The sequence below is a fragment of the Anopheles gambiae genome, chromosome 3 (assembly GCF_943734735.2).
Source record: "Anopheles gambiae chromosome 3, idAnoGambNW_F1_1, whole genome shotgun sequence".
NCBI lineage: Eukaryota > Metazoa > Arthropoda > Insecta > Diptera > Culicidae > Anopheles > Anopheles gambiae.
The window spans coordinates 65,087,825-65,109,128 of NC_064602.1; the positions used below are offsets into that span (position 1 = coordinate 65,087,825).

The 21,304-nt window shown below is 39.6% G+C and overlaps 1 protein-coding gene and 1 long non-coding RNA gene across 3 annotated transcripts; both read right to left on the reverse strand.

Moving 5' to 3' along the window:
* Positions 1 to 10,499: 10,499 nt before the first annotated feature.
* Positions 10,500 to 11,562, reverse strand: LOC133393541 (trypsin alpha-like). Its single transcript, XM_061658838.1, has 3 exons — positions 11,284 to 11,562; positions 10,837 to 11,216; positions 10,500 to 10,751 (listed from the first exon to the last, which is right to left on the reverse strand). The coding sequence occupies exons 1-3, from the start codon at positions 11,545 to 11,547 to the stop codon at positions 10,559 to 10,561; spliced, it is 837 nt and encodes a 278-aa protein (XP_061514822.1). The 5' UTR covers positions 11,548 to 11,562; the 3' UTR covers positions 10,500 to 10,558.
* Positions 11,563 to 12,801: 1,239 nt separating this feature from the next.
* Positions 12,802 to 13,662, reverse strand: LOC133393444 (uncharacterized). 2 transcript variants are annotated; one of them, XR_009766169.1, is made up of 3 exons: positions 13,218 to 13,658; positions 13,020 to 13,110; positions 12,802 to 12,954 (listed from the first exon to the last, which is right to left on the reverse strand). It is a non-coding gene; the product is annotated as an uncharacterized LOC133393444 (long non-coding RNA). The 2 variants fall into 2 exon arrangements; XR_009766168.1 differs by having other exon boundaries at positions 13,020 to 13,662.
* Positions 13,663 to 21,304: the final 7,642 nt, after the last annotated feature.

The window sequence follows — 21,304 nt, forward strand, 5'->3', positions numbered from 1 at the left end:
GATTTTTTGTATCTCTTACCATTTTGCCAAGAGCAGCACTGTAGGATATTAGCGATTTTCAAGCACCTAACCATAATTTCATCTCAAAATCATCATTTTGGTGCAAAATATTAGTTAATTGACGACTACACATCAAAACTTACCAAAATTTCATCGAAAATATGCCTTTTTTCTGTACGTCCATAATTGGTACAACTAACCTTCGGTGTACCAAATATCGCAGTATGCTATGGAAGCTTTGTTGACAACTGTCGTTTTGGTCGTAACGCGTAGTTTACAAGTGAACAAATCGGGCTTGTCGTTGTTATTTTCGCAATCTAAAGTGTTAATATGTGTTTTAAGCATCATTTGTTTGTAAAGTGTTCGAATCAGTAATCAGTGGAATAGTCAGTAGAATGAAATCGAATCAGTTACACCAAAATAATACAGCCTTGAATGACTTTCATACGAAGAAAGCGAAATTTGAAGCCGCTCGTGTCGCCTTATTGCCAAGTGCACTCTTGTTTTTCCCTGATCGATAGTTAGTGCTAGTCTTGGCCAGAAGTATCTTGGTCAGAAGATAGTTGAACTATGGCTACGATTCTCATTCATTCATTTGTATTTATTTCTTAGATGTACATTAATCCTGAATTACAATTTAGTATTTTACATCGGTACCGGAGTTTCCATAACGCGATATTTCGTTGATTTTTCTTGCACTTGGCATTGTGGACACTATTCCTGATGTTAAATGAATTTGACGTATTGATGGAGGAAAAATTACAAAAAAAACCTCTTAATTTGGCTGTATTTTCTAAACTATGTACTAACTTATTCTTTTATAAACTATACTAGGGGAACTAATTCATATTGGGATTTGCAATTAGGGAGAAAGAGAAAAAAAGGTAGTATTTACAAATATAAGTATCGTTTTAGATGAGGTTTTGTAGTGTATGTATGCCACTATTTGTGCATTTAGATCGATATTTAATATTGATTTTTTCTATAAACTCGCTAATCCTGTCAATTTTAGCTTTTCTATGAATAATGCTTGTACTGTACCAAGGCGGGAGATTTAGTATTCGTTTTAAGAATTTGTTTTGAAATATTTGCATTTTCTTTATGTGTGTTTTTGCACTGTTTCTCCATATTGGTGATGCATAGGTAATTATAGGTCTTACTAACGATTTGTACATAAGAAGTTTGTTTCGTAAATTCAATTTAGAGTTTCTATTAATAAATGGGTAAAGAATTCTAATCGCATTTGTGCCGCTAACTAATTTTTCTTCAATGTGTTTTTGAAATGTAAGCTTTTTATCTAATACTACTCCTAAATATTTAACGGTGTTATTCCAAGGAATTTCATTATTATTTATCGTAAGTGAACTATTTGGGAGATTTCTTGCGCTTCGGCACCTCGTGAAATATATTGCTTCCGTTTTTCCATCGTTAATTTTTAGCTTCCACTGCTCACAGAAGGTCACATATTTTCGTATGCCTTTGTTGAGGCTACACAATATGCTATCGGGATTGGAACTAGATGAGCTGATAGCAAAATCATCAGCAAAGGCGTATTTCTTAACTCCTTTCATTTTAGGTATATCGCTTGTAAATATATTAAATAGTATTGGGGACAGCACACTGCCTTGGGGCAGGCCGGCAAGTGGTTTAAAGGGTTCAGAATGATAAGAATGAAGATGAACGGAGCCAGATCGATTCGACAAGAAGGATTTAATGAGAAGAATTAATTTGGGGGGAAAATTGTTGCTGATCAATTTGAATATTAGTCCATCGTGCCATACTGTGTCAAATGCCTTTTCGAGATCAAGTGTAACTAGTCCTGTAGATTTTTTAATATTTCGATTCGATGTTATAGTGTTAGCGAGTCTATTTAATTGGTGAGTGGTGGCAAAATTGGCTTGAAATCCAAATTGGAAAGAAGGGATGATGTTATGAGACTTGGTATGAGAATCTAGCTTTTTTAATATGATCTTTTCGAAGATTTTACCCATACAGCTTAGTATGCTTATCGGTCTGTAATTTGCCGGAATCTTGGGGTCCTTTTTTGGTTTTGCTATGGGAATGATTTTCGCTATTTTCCAATTTTCAGGATAGTAGTTTAATTTTAAGCAGCTATTTAAGATAAAGCATAACAAAATTATTCCTTTTCTTGGTAAATGTTTTAATGCGTTGTTACTTATAAGGTCAGTACCAATCGACTTTTTTGTTTTTAAAGTTTTTATAATTTTATAAATTTCCTTTGGCTTCACAAGATGAGGCGGATTTATATTTACTCTTTCTGTATGATAGTTAAGAAACTGGGTTATTAAGGGGTCAATTTGTGCAGTTAATGGACTTGGACTGTTTAAAGTGGTGTTATTGGCATTCGCAAAATGAGCTTTTAATACTTCACTTTTTTCCTTTGGCGTGAGAAGTATTCTATCGTTTGCTTTGAGGTGAGGAATGGAGGTAGAGCAGCCTTTGATTATTTTTATAGATGTCCATAGTTTACTATTGTTTATGTTTTTAGAAGTATTAATTTTTGTTAAATTTCGAGACCATGACATATTTCGGTATTGGGATATATCATTTTTAATTTGATTTGCTAGTTCGTTGTAATGATCTTTAAGTGTCAAGTTTCTTCTGTTTCTTTGCCATCTACGTCTTACTGAGTCTCGTATTTTGATTTTGGATTTAATATTTTCAGGTAACACTAAAGTGAATCTAACTGGGTAGAATACTGGTATAGCATTGTTTTGTGCCAAAGTGATTGTTTTAGTTAAGTACGTTACCATTGTATCGATCTGGAAGGTGTTAATTATGTTTTGGAGGTTTAGTGAGGCGAGATTAATACGGCTGTTAATGATGTTTTTAAATAGAGGCCAGTTTGCTGCGGCATAATTTGGCATCCCATAAGGGGATTTGCTGATGATTTTACTGTCGATAGTTTTGAACAGGATGGGTAAGTGATCTGATGAAAATATTTTTAGTGTACAAGGGGGAGTTATATCGATTCGGCCATTTGCAAGAATTAGGTCAAGAGTAGAAGGTGATCGTCTGTGACAGCTTGGAATATAAGTGGGCTCGTTGGGGCTATGAAGGGAAAAGGTTCCTGTTTGAATTACATCAAATAGGATTTTACCCATACTATTGCCTTTGATGCAATTCCACAAGCGGTGCCGGGCATTAAAATCTCCGCAAATTAGTGATTTTCCTTTAAGCTTACTTATTTTTCTTAAATCGTTATGGAAACTAACATGGTCGGAATTTGAACCAGGGTTATAAATTGATAATATAGCTAAGGGACCAGCTACTAATTTAACATTAATTCCTATGCATTCAATAACTTTGAGATCCAGTGCATGTAAAACTTCATGCGGTACTTCTTTTGCTACAACAATAGCCACTCCGCCTTTTTCACCGGTAGTTCTATCTAGTCTATGTACAATAAAGTTTGGGTGTGAGAAACGAGTTTGGGGTTTCAGGAAGGTTTCACTAATTGTAGCTATATCTATATCTTCTCTCTATTAAGGTATTGAAAAATTCATCTTTTTTTGTATGAATACCATTTGCATTCCATGATATGATTTTAAGTGTCCTAGGAGATTCAGACATGGGAGAAGCAATACTTTGCAGTTACCTTGATGATAACGGTGATGAGATCTTGTTTTGAGCGGACTGAGCTCATGCGAGCGAACACATCTTCGATGATTTCGCCTATTTCGTCTATCGCGAACATGTCCGCTTCGGGTGTATGTGTTCTATTTCGCTCGCTAAACAAGCCGGCGTAGGTAGGCGTTCTGCTATTCGGTGTAGCGATCGTTGGTGTGGGAGCGTTTTGTCGATGTAGCGGTGGGAACATCTCGTGTCGTAAGGCGAACGTCGGGGCGCTTTGCTTCTTGTTCCGTGTGTTGGTAGATGGACGGGATTTGCAACCACGGTAATTCGCAGTGTGGTGTTCGTTGCAATTTGCACAGCAGAGCTTATTTGTGGCGATTTTGCCATCAGGATTTAATGTGCTCTGTGATAGAGGGCAGGTTTTTGAAGTGTGCGTGCCAGCGCATTTCACACATATGGACGGGAGAAAGCAGTTTGCGCTACCATGGCCAAACTTTTGGCAGTTTGAACACTGGATTGGCCCGTTTTTTTGGTTGTAGTATTCGAAGTAAACACGATGATGGTTTATCGCTCGTACATTTTTTAGTTCGGCTAATGTTATCGAACCTTTAGTGAAATGTAAGAGGTACATTGCTTGGTCACTGTACCTTTTGTTTTTGATTGCCAAGCTCTTCACTGCAATTGGATTGACGTTATTTTCTTCTAGAGCACTTTTGATATCGTGCAAGTCCATAACGGGTAGGCCAAATACTACGACTTTTGTCGTCCTATCATCCGCGAGTTGATGCGTGTAGAAGGATACTTTCTGATCCTCAAATAGACTTTTTATTTTGCGAAAGTCGTCGACGGATGAAAATGTTACCACAATTCCTTTTCTGGTTTGGCTCGTTGTGTAGTTTACTACATGTGCTGCTACAATACGTCGGTGTACATCACTAACACTAGTACACGTTACGATGATTGGCGGTATGCGTGTATTCTTTTGCTGGACGTTCTCGCTCGTGTGTGTAGATCGTGGATTGCGTTGCGGTTTAGGATACACAGCATCCATTTCTGCGTCGTTGTCCGTAAGGAGATCAAATTCGTTGTTAGTACGAATATTGGACGATGCTGACTCTCTTAAGCGTTGGAATTCCTCAAGAGGGATGGTAATACTTCTTGTCCGTTTGGACGCACCGGTTTTTACTCGGCCCATTGCTGGAGCCCGAGTGGCCAAGGCCGACAACCTTTTCTTCTTAATTTTTTTTGCTTTTTTATCTCTTCACTTGATAACGAAACACATCCGAACGCGTCGGTGGTTAGGTGAAGACTGATGGCTACGATTCTTAATTTAAACAAATTCAAACAGACCACCTTGATTTGTGCTCCACTTCGTATCGCGCTGAAACGGTAGCTGGCTTCGGTATAGCTTCCAGGTGATATGAAAGGTTGTCAGGTGTGTGTTCAAGCACGGTGTCATCAGAAAAGTGTACGAAAGTAATTTTTTTTAGGATTAGCCTCATCAATTGTGCGATTAATTGAGCGTGGATATCAATACGACCAGTGTTAGAAAACGGATATTTTAAATTGTTAATTTTACGTATTTAATGCTGATTGCATACTTATATTGGTGCAGTGAACTTATTATCACTTGATTTCAGTTAAAACAATATCACAATGTAGATTTTGGTGTTAATATCCACGAGTTTTAGCATACAGCCACAATTGGTACAGCTATGGCGAATTGCTAGGAACACTATAGCCATGATTGGTAACTTAAGATGCAATTTTTAATCGAAATTTTCTATTGTTTCGCTAAACATTGAGTCAAACTAAAAAGTACTCTCGTGTTCTACACATTGTAAGCTACAAGAAAACATGAAGAAGTTTTAAATTTTACCCAATACTTATTTTTACAGGCGTAAAATAGGTATCTTGATGACATATTACAGCCATAATTGGTACACTTACCCTATATCAAATATAAATATTACCTATTCAATTTATGTTTGTGGCCATTTTGATTAAAAATTACTTTAGGTGCGAGGGCTCTTTTTAAAGCGATTAATTAATTTAATACCCAAATAGCCAGCTCGATCTCCATTGCTGATTTGGGATTGTTTTACGAAAAATCGTTCCGATGTAGTACTTTGTAGGTGATTAAGAGATGAAACGGTACTTGGTGGAACGATAAAGATTTTTAACAAGGACACGATACGCTTTGGAACTTTTCGGCTGATTAACACTATGTTCAGGGTTCATGATAGAACTTTAAGGCTTGTTAAGAACGTGTAACGAACTTGGTGGAACTTCATAGCTTTTTAATGCATGACACCGGTACAAGGTGGCTCTTGTCAAAGTGTCAAAGACTGACGCCGTCAATCATCTCATTGCTGCTGCACAAGTTAGATTCGTTAATTGAAGAATGAATGTTGAGTGAAGTGATTATGATTTATCAGTAAATTGTGTAAAATTTTGTGTAATTCATCAATACAAAGGATTTAAAAATATATACATGTGCTGAAACGAAATAAATCTTCGTTTTTTATTTCACCGATGACGCTTGCTTGAAAATAAAACACAAAGAAAAATAATCCCTGGCACCGTGGCATAAGGAAGCTACTTAGACGCTATTTTGAAGGACCATATGGAACTTTCGCGGTCTCACAGCGTACGTATGTGCATGCTCCGTAGGCAGCTTCGGAGGCATCGGTGAAAGTGTGAAATTCTTGAATTGCTTTTTATTTTTTGTAGACTTGTTGCGGTACAGGTTCGTCCCAACCGGATTTCAGCAGCCATAGCTCCTGCATTAACATTTTGCTCCAACAAGTATAGGTGCGATCAGTCCGAGTGGGTCGTACATTTTTGCAATGTTGGATAAGATCGATCGCATAGTAGAAGAGGTGTCATCGATGCCGACATTCGAATCGAAGCATAGATCATCGGTTTCGGGCTTGATGCTTTCCGGGCCTGGACTGTTTCATTGGGTACGAAATGTAGTGACGATTGCGTGCCAATATGGTCAGCACTCAGACCGGAAAGCACACCAAGCAAGTTAGACGTCCACTTGCGCAATTCAAATCCTCCATTGGCAAGTAACTCGGACAACTCTCGCCGCAGATCAATAGTCTCTTCCATGGTGTTGGCACCACCGATAAAATCGTCTACATAAAAATTGTGCTGTAGGGCCCGGGAAGCAAAAGGATAATTGGCACCTTCATCTTCTACTAGCTGAAGCAGTGTCCTAGTAGCAAGGAACAAGGACGGAGAAAGTCCGTACGTAACTGTGTTCAGTTCGTATATGTGTACAGGTGTTTCTGGCGTGAAGCGAAACAGTACTCGAACTAATCGGCGATCATCTGGGTGTAGCGCAATTTGCCGGTTATTTTTGCTATGTCACCGACCAAGGGGACCTTGTATGTACGGAATCGCAGAATTATGTCCAGTAGATCATCCTGCACAATAGGGCCAACACAAAGTACATAGTTTATGGAATAGCCTGAGCTTGTCTTTGCCGAGTCGTCGAATACTACCCTCACTTTTGTAGTAGAACTGGATGCCTTAAAAACCGGATGATGCGGCAGGAAGTAAGCATTTTCGTCGTCAGAATCATTTCTTATCTGAGCCAAGCTCCAAATACTCCTTCATGAAATTGTGGTAGTCGGATTTGAGCTGTGGATTCCGTTCCAACCTCCTTTCCAGCAACTCAAAACGGTGAAGTGCAGTTGCATTAGACAGGCCAAGCTTTTGGTTAAAATCAGGCTGTCTGGGTAGACGCACAATGTACCGACCCGAATCGTCTCTTTGGGTGATTTCTTTATAAAAGGATTCGCATCGCCGCTCATCGGGAGAGTACGCTTATTTCATACTTAGCTCCTCTAGCTTCCAAAAGCGTTCCGTAGAATCCCCTAGAGAGGCCTTGCAGATGATTGTGGATGCAGTGGTGCAATCGCTCGGCGGTGCAGGATCTTGAGGAGTGGTGGGCCCAATCCTAACCCAACCAAATACGCTATTCAACATTGTCAGAAGGTTCGGAGCAAGTTTGTGCTGATTTACGTTCACAAAGAATGAAGCGTAATGACGAGCGCCAAGAATGATGTCGATTGGGGATGATTTGTAAAATTGTGGATCCGCTAAAACGATTTCAGTCGGTATGTTTCAGCTGCGAGTACAAATATCATGCGCTGGCAAATCAGCTATCACCTTGTCAACAAACAAAAATTCAACACCCAACTTGAAATCTTCGGTTCTCGAGGCGATCGTAGCTCGCACCGATTTTTTCACCGTTCTGGTGGAGATACCTGCCACCTTGAGGGTTATATTTACAGTGTCATTTCACAATGCTAACCTCTGAGCGAGCCTGCTGATCATTAAATTAGGCTGCGAAGCACTGTCCAAAAGTGCACGAACAGGATGCACAATGCCATGTGCATCAACAACATTCAATAGTGCAGTCTGGAGCAATACCTGCGAAGGTGCTTGTCTAACTGCAGCTACAAAACTACGTTGTGTGTAAGCCGTTGGATCGTTAGTGTTGTGTGTTTGGTGTACCGGTTCATCCCGCGCAGCTAGCTGTACTGGTGTAGTAGTGGATGTGCCGGGAGTGCCTTGTGAGTGTAACATTGTGTGGTGTGCTAAATTACAGTGGCGACATTTATACTGCGAGGCGCAATCTCGAGCTCTATGATTGTCCCGCAGGCAATTTAGACATAACCGCGCATCAAGCGCTGTTCGGTAACGTTGCGCAGGATTCATGGCAAGGAACCGCTGGCATTTTATGATAGTGTGCGGCATATTACATAAGTGGTATCTGTTGTTCTCGCGATCAGTTGTGGCAAAGCTGGAGGTGCGTGTAAAATTATTTCGTTTTGCATAGGATTGTGTTTCATCATTTAACATCTCAGATTTGTTTACTATCAACGTTTCTAGAACTCTCATACGGCTGTAAAAATGTAATAAGTGATTCATAGCTGGGATTTTCATTATTTGACGCATGCTCTTCCCAATCGCGTAGTGTTGTTGTTGGCAGTTTTGTTCCAACAAAATAAATGTTCCAAAATGTTGCTCCATTCATCTGTCTTTCTCCTAAATGGCTCAACTTTTTTTTTATAACGCTCGAATTCATCGACCAGCTGATGCAATGCCGCTGAGCTTTCTTTCCTAGCCGGTGTGATGCGAAACATAGCCTGCAAGTAACGTTTCTTAAGCAGGTATTCGTTTGAGTATCTTTCCGTGAGCATTTTTCAAGCCAGTGTATAGTTTTTTCATACGTAGGACTGACTATCCTGCTATGGTAACAATAAGTCACTGAAAGCCAAGCTCACTTCACTAGTGGGTACAGGCAGGCCTTGACCGACAGCGGTTGTTGTGCCAAAGAAGAAGAAGAAGAAGAAGTATAGTTATTTGAGCTTATCGTTATCGACTCAATTATTTGTACGGCTTCGCCTTTTACGGCTGCGCGAAAGTAGTGAAACTTCTGTATGGCGGGAAGCTCATCATTTTCGTGAATAAGACACTCAAAGGTGTCGTGGAAAGTTAGCCATTGCATATAGTCGCCATCGAACTCGGGCAATGCTATGGTGGGCAGCTTTAGCCTTGCAGCGAGTTACTGCCGGCCCTATGCTGCGATCCTTCGCTACGAGGAATTTGCCTATATTTTGCCTTCAAAGCAGCTTGCAGTTTTATGAGTCGCGGTTCAAAATCTTGTTTGCATTATCTTCCAGCTGCTGATGAATGCTTTCCAAATCCTTACACATTTGCTCAAATTTGTTAATTTGAGTTTCAACTTCAATCGAGTCCCGCTCAGATTGGTTATCTTGGTTAAATTGTTCATATCGTCCCAAGATAGTTAGCAAAATCGTTCTTCTCGACGCCAAGATCGTCGGTTGCACGGACATTTTACAAAAATAGTTTTTGGTATTAGCGTAATGTAAAGCCAGCCAAATGATGCGAGTGCGTGTACAAAAGGGTTAGCGTAAGCGCGCGCAGATAATATTTACTTTATCGAAAAACTCTCGACTAATCAGTATTTCGACACTATCCTGGTCACGGCACCAATGTTTACTCGAAGGAGAATTTCGGATAAAGTCTTGCGCGTTTCTTTCTGTTTTCTAAGCTACCAATAATTACCAATCTAGTAACGACGATTTGCCAGAGAAGAAGAGGACGACTTTTCGTCATCTATTTATTAAATCTCAACCGCTAGTGATGTCAGCGGAAACACGTTCAAAAAATAAACGGATTTGTTTCACTCCGCTTCGAACTGTTCGACTCCAGCAGTTGCTCCAACACTAATAGAATATCACATCAAAATAACCGTTGCACACTTGGCTTCCAAAATAATCGGTGTCATATTAGTCGTTTTACTGGATCAATAAAACAAATGACTGAAAATGCAGCAATTCATTCTGTCAAATCGACTTGTCCGTCAGAATATCAAAACAAAACAACGAGGTGTCCTGCTGCTTGTGATGTGCAAAAAGCTGATTTGGTAGGCGCTTACAGACTTCTTCTTCTTCTTTGGCACAACAACCGCTGTCGGTCAAGGCCTGCCTGTACCCACTAGTGAAGTGAGCTTGGCTTTCAGTGACTTATTGTTACCATAGCAGGGTAGTCAGTCCTACGTATGGGGGCACGGTCTTTTCAGGGCTTGAACCCATGATGGGCATGTTGTTAAGTCTGAATGTCTGAATGAGTCTGGGCATGTTTAACTGAAAGGATTACTGAATCTTCAGCTCAACAAATTCGATAAAATTTTACTGTGAATCACAAAAATAAAGTTTTCAGTGTAGATACAACAATTATTTTCATAACAAATCACATAAATACTATTGTATGATCCATTTATTTCAAAAAATTACTGCCTGTATGGTTGTGATATGCACTACATTGCCAATTTTCTTCCCCAAATAAACGTTGAGAAATTTTACGCAACAATATGATTACACATCTGTTTATTACTGCTTTGCAACATATCCAGTATCTAAATTCCAGCGAAATAGCGAATAAAGTTTCGAATGGTAGGTGCAGTTACCTTAGCAAATACTGATGGCCATATACCTGAACAATAAAGAGCAAACGACACAACTCCGGTCAATCTACCTCCACACACCAATGCGCCGCCGCTGTCACCCCTGCACGTGTCCATACTGTTACCGTACTGAGCACAAACCATGCTAATCGAAAAAAAAGAATCGATCAAAATCAATCAGGAATCAGGTAATGTAATTTGGCGATCAAGTCTTAGTGCAGTTCACTTACTTGGAGGTAATAGATTGCTTGCATGCTGGACAACGATGCTCGGAATTAGCCCACATTGTAGCACAATCGCTCTGTGACACAATGTTCATGTTGGCGTAGAGCAATTGATTTACAGACGGTTGTTCATTTTCCCCATCCGCTCTCTTCCCCCATCCAACCACGAAGCACCTTGTATCGGCCGGCAGTTCTTTAGTTTGCAGCGCTAATGGGGCCATATTTGGCTTTCCACTGAAGGAATTTGCAGGGACAGTTAGGATAGCTACATCGTAATCCGATAGATTCGATTTATAAGAATTGTAAGAAGGATGATATAGTAGGCGGACAACAGGAAATTCAACTCCACCAGAAGAAGCAGATGTGCTTCCTCCATACAAAGTTAGCTAAAACATTCATTTAACGCATTGATTATTAGGTATATAGAGGAAGAGCGATATGCTGATAACTCACGCGTGATGACATGAACTGATAATTATACACACAATGAGCAGCAGTCAAGGCATGTGAATAAGTGATGATGGAAGCTCCACAGATGAATTCACCGTCAAATCGCATGCTCAGTGCATACTTATAATTTGAAATATTCACTGGGATGCCATTGACAATACGGCCAGAATGGGAGGGTCCTTCCGTTGTGTTCTGACCGTTGGCGTTGGTCACGACTGCGTTGCCGCAAAACAATCCGAATAGAACTAGACTGATTACTTGTTTCATCTTGCTACCTGTTCGATTATGGCAATCCTCAAACTCTTCATCGTATTTAAAGCCCAAAAAATCCTTCCCCACAGGTGTTTTTGCACTCACTAATAAAACCTGTGCAAATTGGCTCTCGTATGACGCAAATGAAATTGCATGCAAAATAAACAGATATATTTAGTCTCATACATCCGCAGGCACGCGAATTGGGTCACTACGTTACGAAATTATATTCAAGGAGGGATCGAACTAGAGCGTCAAATATAGTCATCTTTTATTGAGATTTTGAGCCAGTTGGCCTCATTTGCCAATTTTATTTTATTTACCTTATACCGAGTTGTGTGGTTTTACTTAAAGATATCACTTGGTTTTATTGAACATTGCTACATTGAACATTGGTTTTATTGAATATTGCTGGTTTATACGCGGTTCTTTACGAAAGATGTTGTGATATGTGATCAAATGAAGTGACACCGAGAACAGCTAGCATGCGACTACACAGTTTTATTGAAATCAGAGTGTATATATACAAAGTTCATGAGGCCGCGTTTACACATAGTTGTTGTGTTTACGTATGGATAGTTCGATACTTGAATTGATACCTTAACACCCCCACACAATTCTAGGATCCTAACTATCCTAACCAAATACCAAAATATAATTCAAACAATCTGATTGATTTACTCCCTCTCCAATCCTAACTTATTACAGAAACCTTTGAAGAGGTTTGGCGATAGACCCTTTGTCATGATATCGGCTTGTTGCATCGATGATGGCATGTATATGATTTCAATCCGTTTTTGTTGTACAAGTTCCATAACAAAATGATATTTTGTATCTACATGCTTGAGCCGCTTTATGTCTTTAGAATCTTCCGCTACTTTCATAGTCGATTGATTGTCCTCATAAAGGGGTACCGGATATGTTATGGACAACCATAAATCTTCTAATACGCGCAACACCCAGATGGTGTGACATGCTCCAGTGCACACAGCGTTCAACTCTGCTTCTGTTGATGATAATGAAACACTTTGCTGTTTTCTTGTCAACCAACCCGCTTGGCAAAATGTCGCGCGACATGCATGCTTGAAATCGATGCTTGTTAACATTTTATTTCAAGCATCGTGAGTGTCCCAGCGTGAGCGCTGAGCGCACCTCCCCTCATTCTCAATGCCGCGTTTTTGGTTAATCCTCGCTCCCACCCTTTCTTTCCTTCTCCTCAACGGACCCACCATTCCCGCGAGCGTAGACCGATCAAAAAATTCCAGGAAATTCCGACAGTAAGTGTGCAGTTTTTTATTCACAGTACTGTTTGGCAAAATATCAATTCTTGATGGCGCGTACTGGCGATAAAATCGTTGGCTGCTTGCTCCACCAATGGCGCGTGCTGTTGGAAGAGAAACACTTGGTGTTTGATGTGTTTGCCTGAGGAATGAAAGATTAATCGAGCATTAGAATGGTGAACAAAACTAGTACTGTTTAAAACTTACCGATCAAGAAGATATTTAATGTTAAATGGCGACTCTGTATGCCCGATCCATCTGCTTTGATCTGTTATCAGGAGCTTTGGCAATGAAATAGCTAGGTGTGATGGAAAATAATAGAAGAATAAACAAACATTAAAAGCAGTACGATTGTTAGAACACAAACATCATTTGCAAGATTCTTCTTCTTATGCATGCACTTACCCGTAGATCATGTAACAAAACAAACTGCACTTACGCCTGCGTTGACATCTTTCACGATTTACTTAACCACTTTTCTATTACCATTTAATGATTTTCGTTGCATCTTCCAGCACCAATCCTTCCAAAATGAAATTTGCATTCGTTCTGGCAATGAGTTTCGAACGATCACAACACAGCGCGAGAGTGAAGAACACAAAATAAATGGCACTATGTATAAGTGTTGATCATATGGTCAAAATAGAGTATAATGGAATTTATTTTACTTCACATGAATATAATTTATTCTGATTTACATTTCAACTATTGTTCTCAGCCTAGTTGTTAATGTTTAAAATTATGATGAAGTGAAAACATCATTACCAGATAAATAAAACGATAATCGACGCTTTTTGACCATATCGAATTATGATCGTCTTTACACATAGTGTCATCTCTTGCGCTTCAGGGTCTCACGCTCGTATAAACATTTAATACATTTTCCACAGAGACTATCGAAAAACAAATAGCACAATTGCTTATATTTCAGTTATCCGATCGCTGCATCGTCAACTTTCTCAAAGATTCTCAAAGATTCTCAAAACCGATTTTGTTCCGATTCGACAAACGCTGAGAACAAGGATTTCTCAAAAGCACTCATGAGTGCTTGAGAAAATGAGCTCTGAGAATCCCCATGGCCCCGCGGCCAATGATGGCCCGGAGGAAGCGTCGCTCCAAACACACCTAGAACGTTTGCATCCTCCACTCGGACGGTCCAAAACTCATGTCCGTAAAAGTCCTCCGAGCCCATAGTATGCACGATTTCGCTGCACAATGGGTGTCCGGATTTCGCTACTGATTTCGTTATTTTTGTGATATTGTGGGGCCAAATGACATTATACTAATTAAGAAAACACATATATAATTTATTAAATCTAAGTGCTTTTGCGTGACCGTCCCGCTCGGCCGCCTATTTTCAAGAGGGGACGATCAACCTTTCGATCGTGCTGACCCAACGGGACAAAAGTAGAAAGATTGGAGCAAAATAATCGTTTGTCTCCCTCTATCCTCTATACCGCGCTTGCTTGCACTCATGCGCGAGCGCTCGAGTATATTCTCTCAGAACTGAGCATTCGCAGTTCAACCCATGCAGTGAGAATGTATGTGTTAATGTACAGCGAAATTTGTCTCTGTATCTCATTCCCCCACCCCCAAAAACCACATTCACTCTCCGCGCACTCTTAAAATTTTGGCGCGCACGCTACGTACATCACAATACAAAAGGTCGTTTTAACCGCGCGCACTGATCAAAGTCGCGATGGTTCAATCGGTACGCGGACGCTCCATGTCAGAGATTGGTGTGAAGAAAAACGTTTTTCTGACCAAATCGACAACACACACGCGACGACACACATCGTCACATCGACCGCCGTCGATGGAAGTGTGATGATCTAAAAATAGATCTGTGGGTGAGTGAGAAGGGGGAGGAGCGTAGAACAAGAACGTGTAAGCGTGAGTCGTCGCGTGTGCGTGTGTGTACACTCAAGAACTCATTTTTTGCTCTTTCCTGGAAACCACATGTTTCTACATTCTTCTGATTTTAAGCAACAAAAGTAGAAGGGGAAGTAGAAGGCTACTTCATTTCTACTTTCCTTGCTACTTTCGAGCGTGTTGACTCGCTTGGGGAGTGGCCTCTCAGCTCGCTGAGTGACCAGCCAGTGAGACTTGCACTATTTGCGCAGGTTGGCTAACTTTACGCATTTCGCCCTAAAACGCTTCCATAACAGTTATTCAAAGTAAGATTGATAGCTACTGCATAGTTTTAAGAGTTTATTTATGTTGCTAATGGCACTTCGAAGGCCATTCAAATAGCAAGTTGTGTGGTCGTAGTTCCACTTGGTTTCAAGTGGTTCTGCGTGGTTCCACTGTATACCCTTTGCATATAATTAGCATCTTGCTAACAAAACTCCGGTGGTCTTATCAATATTAAACATACACAAACATAAAAACTCCAGTTTGTTCACGAATGAAGTTCCTTATGGAATGATCAGTAAGTCTGGCATAACCTGCTGGCATAACGCTATTACAAGCGTAATTAGTAAACGAATTGATTCCAGTCAGTCGCCCACCACACACTAGCGAGCTACCACTGTCAGCTCTACATGTATCTTCTCCTTGGCTTCCCTTAGCACAAATCATGCTGAAAAAATAAATGCGTAGTGTAAGAACCGTTTCTTAACCGTTCCACGAACAGGCTTACTTTGAACTAATCGGTTTTGAGAGCTGAGAATAGACTGAAGCACGACTATTCTGCGACACGGTGACCATGTTGGCGAAGAGTAATCCGCTAGGAATTACCGGTGAACTGAAATCTGTCCATCCCCATCCAACAACATAACACCTTGTACCGGCTGGGACCTGTACGTTTTGAATGCTTATTGGAGCCATATTTGGCCTACCCCGTAAAGCATTCGTTGGTACAGTCAAGGCGGCCACGTCAAAGTCATGTAGTCCAGATGGAGGATTTGGCTTGAAGTCAGGATGATTCACTGCTCTGATCACTGGAATTGAGACACCTCCAGAGAACGGTGAAGTACTACCTCCATAGACGGACATCTGGAACATTGGTAGTACAATATATCATATCAAATCTGATTTGTGTCATGATCAAAGAAACGCGCCATGTACTCACCCTTGAAATATTCTTAAGGAATGGATACACACAATGAGCCGCGGACAAAACGTGTGGAACCGAGATGATGCTTCCTCCACAGAAATATTGGTCATCAATCCGTAAACTCACGGCGAATTTGTAATTTTCTATGCTAACTGGGACGCCGTTGACAATTCGTCCAGACGGTGCTACACCTTTTGTCTTGCCATGGATGTTAATATCATCAATCAGTTCGTTATCGTTGGCCTGCACTGCATTATCATAGAGCAATCCCAACAACACGAGAAAGAACACTTGTTTCATCGTTCCTTTTGTACAACTGTTGCGTTGCTAGAATCTGGCCTCATACTTATACCGAACACATTAAAGCATTCAGATTTTACGCACATGTCTGACGGTTGTTGACGTAATAAAAGTTTGGCAAACATATGGCTGTGGCGTATCGAGTAACATGTAGATATTGATAGAATGTTCTTTTTGGAAGCGGCGTTTGTAGTCAGCCACTTTTAGGATTCCATGCAGGGGTATGCCTTCGTGAATTTACTTACTCTGTTCAAACAATACAGACTGTTCAGTCTATTTTTTTCGTCAATACACTTAGACCAGTCCATTGGCCACATATTGTCAATAAATACGTATTTATTTATTTATTTATTTAAATCAAAGTTATCGGGCAGTATGCCTAAATAACTTAATGCTTACAGAGTACAAGTTTAAATTATGGCCCTAGAACTAACTTGAATATGCTGACGCAGCTGACTAACGGATTGATTGAAATCTGCTGATAACCCTAACCTATTATACACATCAATCATTTTGAGCAGTGGATCATTGGCACCAAAACCAGTCGATCTAAAAGGGCTTCTTAGTAGCTCTCTACTTCTAAGACCTCTAGAGGGAGTAGAAAAGCAAATAAAATTTAAAATGTCAGGTGCATCAAAATCTCCAATTAATAATTTATGCATAAAAGTTATCTGAGCCGTAGTTCTCCTATGCTGTAAAGTCTCTAAGCCAAATAGTAAACACCGAACATTATACGAAGGACGTGGAATTTGGTTTGACCAGGGAAGACGATGAAACATAACACGTGTGATTTTTTTCTGATTTTTTTCAATTTTATCTATGTATGTGATTTGATGGGGACACCAAACTACACTGGCAAATTCCAGGATGGGACGGACTAAAGAACAGTAGAATGTTTTTAAACTGAAAGGATCTTTAAAGTCGGCCGAGACACGTAAGACAAATCCTAACAGTTTAAGAGCTTTAGTGACGATAGTTTGATAATGGCTAGATAAACTAAGCTTACTGTCTAAAATAACTCCTAAGTCCCGAACCTGAGAAAAACGTGGAACGCTGTCTTCATTGATTTTGTAGTTATAAATAATAGGATTTTTTTTCTTTGAGAATGTTATACAACTACATTTGCTAACATTAAGTAACATTTCATTATTAAAACACCATGCAGAAAAATAGTTTAACGAGTCTTGTAACATTTCACAGTCGTCAGAATATTTAACAGGTAGGAACATTTTTAGATCGTCAGCATATAATAACAATTTAACATGAGGAATAGCAAACACGACATCGTTAATAAATATAATAAATAGTAAAGGTCCTAATATACTTCCTTGAGGAACACCAGATAAATTATGGAATGTGGCAGATAAACTAGTTCCTATCTTAACGTTAATGCAACGATCAGTTAAATAACTTCTTAACCACTCAACAACATTTGTGTGAACACCATACTTTGATAATTTAGATAGCAATAGAAAGTGGTAGACCTTGTCAAAAGCAGCGCAGAAGTCAGTATAAATCACGTCAACCTGTAAGCCCTTGTCAATATAGGAGTGGCAAAAGTTAAGTAAGTATATTAGATTGGTCTCAATCGATCGTTTCGGCATAAAGCCATGTTGAACATTAGAAATTAATGGTGAAAAGGCTTGGTGCAAGTTACCACGTTGTAAATATCTTATTAGTATTTGTATAGGTTATTAGATATAGCGTTAAGTAGTATTGCGTTGATAGTGTTAGATCTAATTAGAAGTATGCGTGAAACACATATGTAATGGATATTTTTGGTAGAATAAACTCAGTCTGTAAGCAACCTCCGAAAAGAAGCGACTCGACTCGATAACTGGCGTCCGAATTAAAAGAAAAAAATTAGTAAACGTATAAGCTCCTAGTACTGGAGTGAAGCTACCTATAGCTGTCTTTGTTCAACCAGAGAATACGACACCCAGCCTTAGAGCTATTGCCTTCCAACTGGTGATTTGCGGTGTTGTAGCGCGAATAGGTGCACTAATTTATTCATCGTGAAAGACCGTTCGATCATTTTTTTTTGTAATCTACGTCTACCTAGTTAGAATCTAGTCAGAAAAAAGATGGAACAACGCCAAGAAGAAATGAAATTCTTCATACAAATGGGACAGGTCCCTGACATCCTTAAAATGTTGCCGGAATTTGACGGTAACCCGAAACATCTCAACACCTGGGTTGAGGATGTCGACGGAATATACAACTACTATTCCGCATTTGCAAATTGCCCGACGCAATTTGGAATAATAGAACGTACAGTGCGTAGAAAAATAATTGGTGCGGCATCGGACGCTTTACATGCCAGTAATGTAGGATTTGATTGGTCAGCAATCAAAGAAGTGTTGGTGAAGAAGTTCAGTGATCGTCGTGATTTGATGAGTTTAGATTACGAACTTACTACAATTAAGCGTAAGAACTATGAAAATATCGAATTATACTTCGGTAGAGTGAACGAACTTCTTACATTTATTACAAACCACATTCAAAATAATGTTAAGTATAATTCTCCTAACCATGCGTTTTTAGATTATTTTAAAGATAAATCCGTAAATAGTTTTATAAGGGGATTAAATAGTGACTTAGGAATATTAGTTAAAACAGCTGCGCCAGACAGCTTGAATAAGGCATATGAACTTTGTGTAGAGCTCGAAAAATTACGAAAAGGTACATCGGCACAAGGTTTCCTACCAACACAAAAGTTCCCTCCGAAACAAAAACCGCACGCACCAATACCGAGCGAAACGCACACGCGTCAAGAGCCGATGGAAGTAGATCGTACCATGCGTACACATTTGCATTATCAAAACCGGCCGGCTCAAGCTTACGCTCACCAAGAGAATGATAGCACGGCAGCTCAGTGTAGCCCAACTTTTTTTGGGACAGGCTCCAATACCAACAGCCTGCCAAGGTAAAAAACATTGGGTTAGTGTTACCGTTTATTAAAGTGCCTACAGAACATGGTTTTATTAAACTCCTAGTCGATAGTGGTGCAAATATAAACATTATTTCGGAGAAGTGGGCAAATGTGATAGGGAGTGAAACAGTTAGAAGTGAAACAAAACAGTTTAAAAGTGTTGGCGGGATAGGAAGTGCTTCGCAAGTAGTTTTTCTTGATATTTTCTCTCCAGTGCTAGAAACAAAATATAAATTTGTGGTGTACAACTTTCACGACTTTTTTGATGGCATAATTGGGACTGAAATAGTATTTGCACACAATATCAATTTAATTACACGTGCCCGAGAGATCGAACTCACAAAGCCGGACAATAGCAAGTATAAAATACCACTGCATTTCTATTATCCGAAAAAAATGTGTCGTGAGTATAGTAGTGTGACAATCGATCAGATACTTGACGTAGAATCTAACACACACATCGCACACCTAACAAGAGAAGAGCGAGAATCTCTCGTTACAGTTCTTAACCAACACAGTCATGCTTTTCACGATACAGACTCAAAGCTGACGTGTACCACTAATGTCGAATGTCGAATAAGAACCACAGATGATGCACCGGTGTACCAAAAAAGCTATCCCTACCCCGTCGCTTATAAAAACGAAGTGGAACAGCAAATTTCAAAGATGTTAGCGGATGGTATTATTCGTCCTTCACGATCCGCCTGGAACTCGCCACTTTGGGTCGTTCAAAAAAAAGGAAACAGTGAATGTTCTGACGGAGAGAAAAAGTTACGATTAGTGATCGATTATAGGCGTCTTAATCAGAAAACCATCTCTGAAAAATACCCTATCCCAGACATACAAAATATTCTTGACCAGTTAGGTGGGAATAAATATTTCACTACACTCGACCTTGCTTCTAGTTTCCATCAAATTAAGGTCAATGATCTCGACATAGAAAAAAACAGCATTCTCTGTTAATAGCGGAAAGTATGAGTTTTTACGAATGCCATTTGGCTTGAAAAATGCGCCAGCCATTTTCCAACGTGCAATAGACGATGTGTTTCGTAAACACATAGGCAAAATTTGCTATGTCTACATAGACGATCTTGTGGTTTTTGGACGCAATTTAACCGAACATATCCACAACTTAAAAGTAATTTTGTCCACTTTGGAAGAAGCGAATCTTAAAGTTCAGCTACAAAAATCGAAATTTCTTTGTCAAAGTGTGGAATATCTCGGTTATATAATTACGTTGGATGGAATAAGACCTAACCAAGCTAAGATATTGACCATAAAAAACTGGCCAAAACCAACTAACACAAAGGAATTAAGAAGTTTTTTAGGCATGGTCGGCTACTATCGACGGTTTATCAAAGGGTATGCTGATCTAACTAAACCCTTGTCTAACCATTTACGAGGAAAAAATAATTCTGATTCTTCACCAATCGAACTTACATCAGAAGAGTTAAAATGTTTCGAAAGTATGAAACAGGTAATATCGGGAAACGATATTCTTACGTACCCAGACTTCGACAAACCCTTTCTGATAACAACTGATGCCTCTAACTACGCCATAGGCGCCGTGCTCAGTCAAGGTGAAGTGGGGAAGGATAAACCAATACATTTTGCCTCGCGAACGCTTAACAAAAGAGAAGAAAATTTTTCAGCGACTGAAAAAGAGATGTTAGCAATTTATTGGTCGCTGAAAGTTTTTCGAAACTACATCTACGGTCAAAAGTTTAAAATCATAACAGACCATCAGCCTCTAACATTTTCACTATCGTCAAAAAACGTCAATACCAAACTAAAGCGCTGGAAATCTTACTAAGAGGAACACGACTACGAAATGGTGTATACACCTGGTAAAAATAACGTGGTTGCCGACGCGCTCAGTCGCGTTCAGATATTTAGCCTAACGTCAACTCAGCATTCTGCTGAAGAAGACAGCTCAGACATGATTGAATGTACAGAAGCTCCTCTTAACGCTTTCAAGCTTCAAATAGTGTTAGAGAAGGATGCTAATGAGGATATTCTAGTTTCCTATCCTTTTCCCGGGTTCAAAAAAGTAATAATTAGAATGCACAATTTTACAGAACAGTCTCTTACGGATATTATTAGAAAATATTTCATTCCTAATAAATTAACCGGTTTGAATTGTTCAGAAGAAATCCTAGGAAAATTTCAAAATATCTTCAAAGAATATTCAAGCACAAGAAT